General features: G+C 37.1%; 1 protein-coding gene across 6 annotated transcripts in view; it reads left to right on the top strand.

Moving 5' to 3' along the window:
* The window catches only part of CHD7 (chromodomain helicase DNA binding protein 7), a 188,858-nt gene that overhangs the window by 129,048 nt on the left and 47,367 nt on the right, over positions 1-12,443 (top strand). For 5 of the 6 annotated variants that reach the window (XM_063709272.1, XM_063709275.1, XM_063709274.1 and 2 more), the window contains 2 exons: positions 1,212-1,267; positions 9,349-9,463. In XM_063709272.1, coding sequence (XP_063565342.1) covers positions 1,212-1,267; positions 9,349-9,463 — 171 coding nt within the window. Of the gene's footprint in view, positions 1-1,211; positions 1,268-1,330; positions 2,380-9,348; positions 9,464-12,443 lie in introns of those variants that run through there. The other variant, XM_063709277.1, reaches the window with a different exon arrangement.

Below are 12,443 nucleotides of genomic sequence, written 5' to 3'. Positions count from 1 at the left end.
GTGACAAAGCAAATCCTATCTCAGAAAAGAAAGAAAAAAAATTAGGTTTAACTGTTATAAGTGAGAGTTTCAAAGAAAAGTTTAAGTTCACAATCTTTGAAAATGGTTTGAAGGTTGGAGATTGAGGGGACTAGTACCTTTGAACAGACCTGTGCCAGTCTGTTATCCAGTAGAAGCCTTTGCTCTTTTGTTTGTTCTTTGCCATGTTCCTACTTGCCTTGATTTTCTTCGAAGCATTTCGGAGGTGGCTGAACAGCCATACATGACCCTCAAGGCGGGCTTGGGGTCTCTTGTAAGAGTGTAAAAGCAATCCCCAAACATCTGTAAGTGGTGTTTATATTTTAGATCCCTGGTTTATCTGATCAAATGTTCCAGAAGGAAATTACATATTATGACTTAAGAGCCTAAAACCAAAAGGGGAATAAAAAGAGATGCCTAAAATATCATCTGAATGTTATCTTCTGCATACACTACAGCAGATAGGATTAAGGGAGATATTATAGATAATCTTACTACTGAAAACTCTTGATTTGGCTAACATGTATCACAATTTTAACCTTACCTAAATGTAGTATTTGGAGTGTTAATTTTATTTGGCTGCTATGTGTGTGAGACATCTTGTCTGAGAGATTTTAATTGTACCATTGAGTGAAACTAAGACTATGAATAGTGATGCACTGAAATTACAGCATAAGAACAAGGTTTACTTTTATATGGTTTCTTGTTTAGAGTTATTAAGTATATGGAGAAATAAATGTCTTTTAAATATTTTAAAACATTACAAAACCCACAATGTAAAGTTGCCATGAGGCAGCCAAAAATAATACATATGGCATTCAGGAGAGCAGTTGCTAATTGGCTGCTGCCTGAGAAAATGGTACACTTGGCGTCTACTTAACACTGTGGGTTTGGCAGAAGGCCAAATTTGGGGTCAGGTTGTTGTGAATGAAGCTGCATGTGGTTAGGGAGGAGTTAAAGTGATTCATGTCTTAGAAGCTCTCGCACGTTGAGCAGAGGTGCATGCATGGGCCTGAGCGTGGCAGTCTTCGTGGCCCTGGCCACCTCCCAGCACACAGTGTGCTCATCTTACGTGAAGGTCCTGTGCTGCTCTTTTCAGTCCTATTTTGTGCTCATATGGGAGTAAATCATTACTTTTAAAATATTCTAGTAGATGGTTTTAAATACGTGCCTGAAATTTTCTTTTGTTGCAGAAGGAATCTGGAGAGGAGGTAGAAATTGAGGAATTCTATGTGAAATACAAAAACTTGTAAGTAAATTGTGATTTTGTTTTTAATGGGGGGCTATATTTTCCAAGTAGTAAACGACCATTTTTTTTTTAAGTTGGGAAATTAAGAAACTTTGGTATGATTTCTTTAGTCATCATGGCCTGGGAGGCCATTTTTTAACCAACTTTTGTATGTTTGATATTTTATGAATTTTTCTGGAAAATGTGTAATTGGTGTAAAAGTTGACTAACTTCTGTGTATAACCAATAAGTATTTTTTTAGAGAGGATAAAAACTTCTACAATAGTAGGAAAGTGAATAAAGCAGTATTTCCCTGTCCTCTGATCATGAATTCTACCCTGTGGGGCTACACTTCGTCCCTTCACCTGTGCATAGTGTGCGAGGCCCTAGAGACAAGAACTCTCCTGTGGAATGAAAGCTCTAGAGAACCATGACATCACTCAGGTTCTAAAATGCAGTGAGCTGTAGCTTTATCTGTTTTTGTTTGTTTCTGATATTTATTTAGTAGATTTGAATTCATAACTTAAAAATCTGAATTGAAAAACACAGTGAGTTGTTGTCCTTGTAGATTCTGTTGTAAGCAGTACACCTGGCCCAGACAGACATTGTGATGAGCTAGGATGTTTTCAGAGTCAGTAATCATTCTGCTGAAGAAGACTGAGGCCATTTTGTAACCTAAATAACAATCATAGAACAAGGACAAAAATGTTCATTGATAATGTAAACATTAAATTTTTTTTTTACCCCTTTTAAGGCAAAGAACTAAACCACCATATTAATACATTCTTAGGGCTTTAAAGAGAGGCTTTTGTGAGTTGCTGTGCGAACAGCCTCAGAAAATTTACCCCACCCTAGAAAATGAAAGCATCAGGTGCCATGGGTTTTCTGTCATTCTCTCTTGTTGTAGTTGGCACTGTTAATAAATTGATGCACTTCTGAAGAAGTTGTGAGTAAAACCTTTTATCAAGTAAAAAGATTAAGAAGTCTCTATCAGTTTTATCATGAGAGTTCAATGAAATACAGTCTGACAATTTTAAAAATGCTCGGAAAATGTTAACTGTCATCATTCTTTTGTCCTCAGAGCATGTCAGTTTACACATGTGGAAATTATGCCTACAACACGATTTCCTATGGTAAGGAGGAGGTAAACTAAGTAAACCAGAGGGAGAGAGTTCCCTTGTAGATTTACCAAATTGAAACAAGAGCAGAGGAGTTCAAATATCAATCACCAAAATAATGGCACTACCAGAGAGACCTCCAGATCAGTGTGTGACAGTGAGGCCTGAGCTGCCTCCTTCCAGTCAGCCTGTTAGTGACCCCAGAGATGGGCTCCGAGTTCCTGACAGGTGCCAGTGCCAGACCAGGAGACTCTAGCCCTCCTCAAAAGTCATTTGAGATGAGGTAAAGGGAGTTTTGAAAAAAAAAAAAAAAAAAAAAAAAGCTTTTCTGACTGTCATTATTGAGAGCTAAGAGAAATTAAGATTTCCATAAAACTAAGAGTTTTTGTTAGCCTTATATTTGGATACAATTTCACATTTATAGAAAAATTGTAAAAAATAGTACAAAGAATTTCTGTTTTTCTTTTTGTAGTTAATGTGTATCTTCCAGAAAGATACTTTAAGACTTAAATATGGTTATGGTTGCTAAGGGGTGATTTACTAATTCCATCATTTCTTCAACATTGATTGGTTGGGTTTTTACGGTAAGGAAGAGCTTTACCCTCTTGTCTATTTGTTAATTTATAGCTGAGCGGACTTGTGGCTTCTCATTTTATTCAAGGGATTATAACTCTTTACTGTTGTAGTATTTACTTTGCCCACATTATCCCAGATTTGGTCAGTGGGAGCCCCTTCAGACTGGCTCTTCTGTCTTTTTGCCTTGTCCCCATTTTTCTTTGAACATTTTCTTGCTTTCTGGCACCAGAGGATGTTCCAGGCTCATCTCGTAACTTCCCTGTTTTATGGAATCAGTTACTTCTCCAAGAAGGCTTGGTTGTTTTCAGTGAAGGGGGGGGTGTTGAGAAACCAAGATTGGGGCTTTAGGTGTGCTCCTCGTTGCTGAGGAATTGTTGCTTCTAGTCCCTCTCAGTGGATAGGACTGGGAGAGAGAGAGTGTGTGTGTGTATCGAGTTACACACACACTTATCTGTTTATTATATACACACACATATTTACCTACCTCTCCAACACAACAGCAAAAACAATGCGTATATATTGATACTTCCAGTACTATTCCAGCAGCCCAGGGTTCATTCTCTCCTTTCCCCTTTAATATTAGTAATTCACTTCTTCAACCAGAATAAACCTGGCTCTCTTATTTTTTATGTTTGCTTTTTTGTCAGTCCTAACATATATAGGAAGTGATTTCAGAGTTACTAGCCCATATTTCTGTGACAAAGAAGCCTATATTTGGTTAGCTTTTTGTCTTTAGTTTGAGGGCATAGGGACTAAAACTTTATCCAAAATGTCCTTGGGTTGGTTATTCTCTTTTCCTACCCCACCAGTGTGGTTTGTTATTTATTTCAGGGGTCCCCAGTCCCCAGGCCATGGATCGGTACTGGTCAGTGTCCTGTTAGGAACCTGGCCGCACAGCAGGAGGTGAGCGGCAGGCAACTGAGCATTATCGCCTGAGCTCTGCCTCTTGTCAGATCAGCGTAACATTAGTTTCTCATAGGAACGTGAACTCTGGTTGTGAACTGTGCATGCGAAGGATCTAGGTTTTGTGCTCCTTATGAGAATCTAACTAATGCCTGATCTGAGGTGCAACCGTTTCATTCCAAACTGCCCTCCACCAAGGACCCGCCCCAGTCCGTGGAAAAATTGTCTTCCACGAAACTGGTCCCTGGTGCCAAAAAGGTTGGGGCCTCATGATTTATTTGATACACAGTATGTTTCTTTAGTTTTGGTTTGTATTTGTATTCCATTTTAGCCCCCGCTTGTTGATTTTTATTGTTTTTCAAGTTTGCGAAATATTAATATGTTACAAAAGTCAGAACTATACACAAAAGAAGTGTAGTCCTCCCTTTCCACCCCATTCCTGCTTACTTCCTTACTAATCCCAGGTTTATCCTTTCTGTAATTTTTGGCATGAGCATGCAGGTATAATTTCCTCTTCCTTCTTACAAAAAAAGAAATTGGTATACTGTTAGTACATTTTTGTGCTTTGCTTTTTTTCACACTACATCCTGGAAATCACTCTACATCTGTTCATAAGGGTCCTCCTCATTCTTTGTTTCAGCTGTATAATATTCCATTGCATGACTGCCGTAACCATTCAGCCAGCCTCCTGTGTATGTGGGTGTGTAAGTGGCTTCTGATGTTTTCCAATTACGGATAATGCTACAATATATATTCTCATACATATCTATATATTTTCAAATTATTGGAGGCATGGCTTCCAGGTGAATTCCCAGAAATGGGTTTACTAGATACAAAAGGCAAACATGTATGTATTTTTAAGAGATATTGCCAAATTCCCTTCCTTCATGTTGTATGAATTTATGTTCCTGTCAACAAAGTATGCAAACACCTATTTCCCCACAACCTTTCTAATATAGTGTGCTGTTTTACTTTTTAATTTTTGTAAGAAATTGTATTTCAGTTGAGGTTTTAATTAGCATTTTCTCTTATTGTGAATAAGAACACCTTTTCATAAGATTAATGGCCACTTTTTACATCTTGCTTTGTCAGTTGTCTGTGTCTTTTGTTCATTTTCTGTCATGCTCAACTTTTAAGAGCTCTTTATATATAAGGGATATTAGTTCTTTATCTTGGGTTATATGTTGCAACTATCTTTTCTCAGTTTCGATTGTCTTTTGACTTCATGGTGTTTATTGCATTGCCCATTAAAATTTTTTGTACAGTCAGATTTATCAATTTTTTCTTTTATTGTTTCTAGCTTTAGTGTCATAGCTAGAAAGCCTTTCCCTATATCCAGATTACAGAGGAATTTGTCCATGCTTTCCTTGTGGTTTCATTTTATCTATTTAGGTGCCTGATCCATTTGGTGTTTATTCTTGTGTATTGTGTAAGTCATGGCTCTAATTTAATTCTTTTTCAATTGTTGTTCTAGCACCATTATTAAAGAGTCCGTTTTTGGCCAGGCACGGTGGCTCATGCCTGTAATCCCAGCACTTTGGAAGGCTGAGGCAGGCTGATCACGAGGTCAGGAGCTTGAGACCAGCCTGGCCAACATAGCGAAACCCCATCTCTACTAAAAATACAAAAAATTAGCTGAGCATGGTGGCGGGTGCCTGTAATCCCAGCTACTCGGGAGGCTGAGGCAGGAGAATCGCTTGAACCCGGGAGGCAGAGGTGGCAGTGAGCCGAGATTGCTCCATTGCACTCCAGCTGGGCAACAGTGTGAGACTACATCTCAAAAAAAAAAAAAAAAAGAGTCCATTTTTGACTCAGTGATTTGAGATCCAAACTTTATTATGTCCTAAAGTTTTTATTTATTTATCTTATTTATTTTTTATTTTTCTTTATCTGTACTTTATGCCTTTGAACTGCTTGTATATTTATAAGCCAGTACCACACTGCTTAGGGAGGCTTTATAGTGTATTTTAATATCTGGTAGATCTATTTCCCTAGTAGCTTTTCTGTTTTATTGTTTTCCGGGATATTCTTGCATGTTTATTTTTATATATAAAATGTAATACTGTTTAGCCCCATATAAATGCCTGTTTGCATTTTATTTATTTACATTGTGTTAAATTTACAAATGTATGATGTTGAGTTACACAGTGTGAAAATGATGTCTTTTCAGTTGGTCCAGTTCTACTTTTGTGTCTTGTAAGAGTTTTAAATATTTTCTTATACAAATTGTACGCATTTTTAATTAAATTTATTGCTAAGTATTTTATCTTTGTTGGTATTGTGAAAGAGGTTTTCTCTAACATATCCCCTTATTGGTAATTGTTGTTGTGAATGAAGACAATTTGTTGGCTTCTGTATGCTAATTTTATATTCTGCTACATTGCTGGATTATTTTATTATATGAATTAGTTTTCTAATTGATTCTCTAGGGTTCTCCAGGTACCTGATCATATAATCTGCAAACAGAGATAGCTTTACTTATTATTTTCTAATTATTATGTCTCTTATTGTTTTGACTTGTCAGTTACATTGGCTAATAACCTCAAATACAATGTTGAATAACAGTGGAGATAGTAGGTATCCATGCTTTCTGATTTTTGTGGAAAACTGTGGTGTTTCTTCATTTAGTAAGATCCTGTCTTTAGAACCAAAATCTTCAAATATGTGTTAACAAAATGCCTATCAATTCCTATCTTCCTAAGTTTTAAAAAATCCATTATGGGTGTTAAAGTTTGTCAAATGTTTTTTCAGTGTCAATAGAAATAATTGTGTGATTTTTCTCCTTAGATATATTAATATTGTGTATTTTTAGTGAATTTCCTAATGTTGAACCAACCTTGCATTCCTGAAATAAGTAACTACTTGGTCATGACATATTATTGTCTTAATGTGATTTGGAGTTGTGTTTGTTAATATTTTACTTATATTTATTTATAACTATAAATATTTATAAGTATTATAAATATAAATATTTACTACTTTGCACTGATATGGGTAAGGGATATACTCTTTCTTTTTTAACTGTCAAGATTAGGTATAAATGTATACCTGTTTCATAAAGAGTAGTTACATTTTTAAATGAAATTTTGTTTTCCAAAGTGACCATAAACTGTATTATCTGTAGGGCCTAGTTCAGAATATTTCTTATTAGCTTCATTATATTTTTCTTACATTGACTTCTTCATAACTTTTAAAAAATATTTTAGTTCTAGTCCAGTTAGGACGTTTTCTTGCCTTAATTATCTATTCAGACAAAGCAGTCTATTTTTGACCCTTTATTCTTCCTTCCTCTTCTTCCTAAGCCTCCAGAATGGGTTATCATCAGAGTCTAGAAAGCAGAGTCACACTGAAAATTTCATCCCAGTTTATAGCAGATAAAGCAGGGCTGGAGCCACTTGCTTATATGCTTGTGTCCAGTTCAAGGCTACACAGGTGGTGCTTTGAAGGCTTTTGCACCTCAGCCAAGACAAGAATATTAACTGACTGACTGCACATGTGCCTTTTTCTGTCAAATAATTTGGAGACTAGAGCAGATTATTTTTATAATATGTGTTTCTTTTTGTGTGTGTGTGGCAGGGGGAACAGGGTCTCCCTCTGTCACCCAGGCTTGAATGCAGTGGCGCGATCTCAGCTCACTGCAACCTCCACCTCTGGGGTTTAAGCAGTTCTCCTGCCTCAGCCTCCTGAGTAGCTTGGATTACAGGCACATGCCACCACGGCCTAGCTGATTTTTGTATTTTTAATAGAGTTGGGTTTTCACCATATTGGTCAGGCTGGTCTCGAACTACTGGCCTCAGGTGATCTGCCTGCCTCGTATAATATGTGTTTCTGATTATGACAGTATTGCATATTATTTATTGGAAATTTGGAAACTACAAGTTGAAAGTAGAAAATAAAATACTTGCAGTCCTAGCACCCGGAAATAATAAATACAGGTTGAGTATCCCTTATCTGGAATGGTTGAGATCAGAAGTGTTTTGGATTTTGGATTTTTTCAAATTCAGAATATTTGCATTATGCTTTAATGGTTAAGCATCCCAAATCTGAAATCCAAAATGCTCCATTGAGCATTTCCTTCAAGTTCATGTTGGTGCTCAAAAAGTTTCGAGTTTTAGAGCATTTTGAATTTTGGATTTTCAGATTTGGAACCTGTATTAGCATTTTGATGCAATTTCATCTAGTCTGTTTTCTGTGTGTGTGTGTGTGTGTACAGCATTTATATCAGTTCATAGCTATATAAGTCATATGTATTTAAAATCCTTTTTTCCCTCAATTATAGAAGGACTAAATGAGTCCTATCTTTGCAAATCATATTAGACATGATTATCAGTTATGTGCTACTTAATATCATAAGCATTTCCTATATGAATCATTTTTGAAAAATTTTTAATGGTTGTGTAATTTTTGTTTTTACTTTTTCTTGTTTTAAACTTCTGACTTCTGTGAACTAAAGCACAATTTCTAAGAGTACTAGTATGTTGATTCTGAAAGGGGTATATATATTCAAGATATAATTTCTTTTTAATATTGTCATCAGAAAGAGAAATAAGAGGCTCTCAAGGCTATTTGAGGGGCAGGGAGAGGGTGATGGGACAAAAGAATATTGAAGAACTAAGCAAAAGAATGTCAGAGTTGCCATAAAACATTAACTATGTACCTGTGAGTGTTGGAGAAGAAGAGGGAAGTGCGTATGTATTCCAGTTCAGGTGAGGGAAGACACCATGCATACTCAGAGGAGGGGATGGGGAGTCTTGAGGGGAGGGGGTTTGCCCAGTGCAGGTATAGATGATAGCAAGGGAAACATTCACAGGGGACCAAGGAATATCATTGCAGAAATCCTGGAGGAACACAGCCTGGGAGACCAGGAACTGATAAGAAGCTGGTGAGGGGCATGGCCCAGTGTTCCAGGAGCAGACAGTGGTTCTTTCCTCCTATATTTTTCTAGAAGGACCAGGTTAGGTTTCCCTTTGGGACCAGTATGATAGGCCTTGGGTGACTCTAGGGCACCCTACACCTCTTATCTCCAAAGAAACTGCTATTTTAAATTTGAATTATTTTAACTTCATAAAAACCTATTTCTCAATGATAAGAGGTTCAAAGTATAAATTCAGAATTAAGGCCTCCGTGTAGTGCTAATTTTATATTGAAGTATAATCCATTCACTTATGGAAATAGCTTGTTATTAGGCCGTTCTCTCTCTTCTGTGTCTCTTTTGTCTGTCTGTCTGTCTGTCTGTCTGTCTCTCTGTCTCTCTCTCTCTCTCTCTCTCTCTCTCGGTAACAGGTAAGAGAGCTGGAGGCTTAGGACAGAAGGCAAATTTTAGGCACTAATATTGGTTTTCTCTTATTCTAAACAGTAGTGGGTATATTAAATGTTGCTCAGCAGCCTTAATGAGTAATTAAGCAGGTTATTTTAATTATCTGTTTAGTTGACTTTTTTTAATAAGACATAATAAAGGATTAATTATATTCTACATATTTCAAGGATATTGTTTTGTTCTTTCAGCTCTTATCTTCATTGTCAGTGGGCATCTGTAGAAGATCTGGAAAAAGATAAGAGAATTCAGCAAAAAATTAAACGATTTAAGGCAAAGCAGGGCCAGAACAAGTTCCTTTCAGAGGTACGACATACCTGCTTACTTTTCCAAAGTATTTACTTTGTTAAAATGTTCTAAATTTAAAATTTTAGTTCCATGAATTAAGAAAAACTAGTTAGTCTCATTTGGTGCTGTCAACTTGCATATTGGTAACTGGTTCTTGCTAACAAATTTGTAAACAGGAAATTTCTCATTCTTCCTGTTGCTTAGGCTAGAAGATATGGGTCCTTATGATATTATGTGGAAATAGCGGTGATGGTATGATAAAAATCTTGTAATGAAAGTACAGTTAGTAGATGATGAAATTAAGTAAGTGGACAGAAGTTCTATTGAGATTTAGCAGGTTTAGAAATCTACAATGTTAAGTACAAGTTCTAAGATACAAAAGCTTAACTTCTGTTGGGGAAAGTATGTGGCAAATTTCTTTTGTTGAAGTCAATGCCTAATCACAGAGAGTTCACTAAACTCATTTTCGCAAATGCTGTGCTGTAGTATAGAAACTGGTAATAATATCTTTGCCTGTGTCCCTTTATCCCGGGTATCAGTATAGAAATACAGCAATACCTAGGGCAGAGAAGAACATCTGCATTTACTAGAAGTGCCAGTTCTGCCCTCTGCCTCTGCAGTATAGTCAATTACATTTTTTAAAAAGTGCTTCCACAAGCTGCTTACTAGGGTCTCTGGACTTAGGATCGCCAATTTGGTTTCACTTACAGCCTCAAGTAGATAAAAGAAAAACCCTAACATTGAAAGATAAGACTTGCTGATTTATTAGTTCCTCTTTTCATAAAAGAGTTGACAGAATGTAGACTTTATGTAAAAGAAGCGTACAATTTGATGCAAAATAGTATCTGTTGAACAACCTACTTTGTACTGCCACCCCTTTTTGGAGATGAAGCAAAGTGGGACAGAAGAGCACTTAGTACTTTCATGTCATAAAATTCTTATACTATCAGGTAGCAAGTAAGTCTGTGTTCTTCTGGGATCTGATTTCCATGGTCCCAACTGGCCTATGGTAAAGTCCGCATTCAATGGGAGATCATGTGGTTGTTCTTTTACTGGACACGTGTCTGCATCACTACCCCTGGCACTCTGAGTGTGCAGCATTTTTGGCAGTGCAGTGGTTAGGACTGAGTGGAATGGAGTTACTCGAATGTGACTCAATTCATAGATCTTGGAGAATATTAAGAAGATTCTTCAGAAGAACTTGGAGGAAAATTCTTCTGTAGAAAGAATCTTAATATTTGATTTTGAGGACAATGCTGTGAGGTTCTATTTTTCATGCCCTTCTTAATGAAACCAGAGTTAAATTTTTATGACATTGGATGAGCTGAAATCATTAACCTCCTTTTAGAAAGAGACACCCTGTGTTCTGCTGACCTTTTCTGTGGGCCAGGGGGAGGAAGACAGGCAAAAGCACAATGGTAGCTTTCCCCCCATCGCTAAATCCTGGTCCTGTTTATTAAGTTTATTTGTATTCTCTCTCCTGTAGTCACACTGTCTTTAGGAAATTGTGCCTAGCCCTAGCTACACATACCAAAGTTGAATGTACATTATTTACCTGGTAACTTGGCAGCTAGAAATCTTAGTTTCTGTCCTGAGTGGGAGTTAGCAGAGAAGGATAGCAATCCCCTTCCTCCCTCTCTTTTATACATGAAAGTGCACACGCCCCCATTTGTTTCATCCCATACACGATCATGGCTTCAGGTGTTCCATGGCTGTACTGCTTTGAGATTTTCAGTTTCAGCTGCTTTTACATTCTTTGTTTCTCCTTAGGCTGCCTTACAAGCCTGCTGCAACTAAAAATGTCTATTCAAAAACATCATTTAGACTGGAAATTTCGTCACATGGTGATGCTGCAGATTACTCACTTAAAGGGTAGAAATGTGTAGGAAAAGTTAAGGATTTTAATTCAGCACTGACTATGAAAGCTTATGTTTAAGAACAAGTTTTCCTAAAGAGAGTTTTTGCCATCCAAACCTAGTTTTGGGAAAGTTTAAGTGTTTCTGCTGTACATGGATAACACGTGTGTTTACCTAAGTCTAGAAGCTTTTGAAAAGCCAGTGCATTAATACAGTAATACTTTATATTAATTGAACATTTCAATGGATTTTTTTTTGCCTTACTAATCTACCTCTGTGTAAAAGCCTGAGATAGTTGAGACATATGTTTGTGTTTCTGCTTTTTGTTTCATAATTCATGGTTCAAAGCTTCCCAACTGGGTGTTTTAAGAGGGCCGAATAGCCAGGGAAAGTTTGTTGTTCTTGAGCAGATGATGACTGAACTGCTTATCTTTTCCACCTGCAATTCAGGGGATAAGAATGGTGTCTAAGTAACTTCTAGTTTGCCTTTTGCAAAATATTTTAATGCAGTTATGTTGTTGATAAGTTAATTGAGAGGTGCACATAATAAAATGTGTCTTTTGTTTTCTAACATCTGAAACTTGTCTGACCCTAACTTCTTTTGGGTATGGCTTAGTCTATAACTCTTTTTTTGAGACGGAGTGTCACCCTCTGTCACCTGGGCTGGAGTGCAGTGGTGCGATCTCAGCTCACTGCAACCTCCGCCTCCGGGGTTCAGGCGATTCTCCTGCCTCAGCGTATCGAGTAGCTGAGATTACAGGCACCTGCCATCACGCCCAGCTTATTTTTTGTATTTTTAGTAGAGACGGGGTTTCACCATGTTGGCCAGGCTGGTCTTGAACTCCTGACCTCGTGATCCGCCCGCCTTGGCCTCCCAAAGTGCTGAGATTACAGGCGTGAGTCACTGTGCCCAGCCTATAACTTTTTTTTGAGTCATATTCTAGTGTTTTATATGAGATACCTTTGCAGGCAGCAGTATTACTTTACTTTTGTAAAGATTGTTTAATATATTGGTTAAATGAGCCAATTATTTAGGCTTCATTTTGTTATCCTTAATACTTTTGCCTAAACACACTATATTCAATGTAAATCATTAGAAAACAGATTAATGATGAGACTGTGATTCTAAATGAGGTACTAAT

Source organism: Gorilla gorilla, chromosome 7 (assembly GCF_029281585.2).
Source record: "Gorilla gorilla gorilla isolate KB3781 chromosome 7, NHGRI_mGorGor1-v2.1_pri, whole genome shotgun sequence".
Classification (NCBI taxonomy): domain Eukaryota; kingdom Metazoa; phylum Chordata; class Mammalia; order Primates; family Hominidae; genus Gorilla; species Gorilla gorilla.
This window is presented reverse-complemented; position numbering and strand designations above follow the sequence as displayed.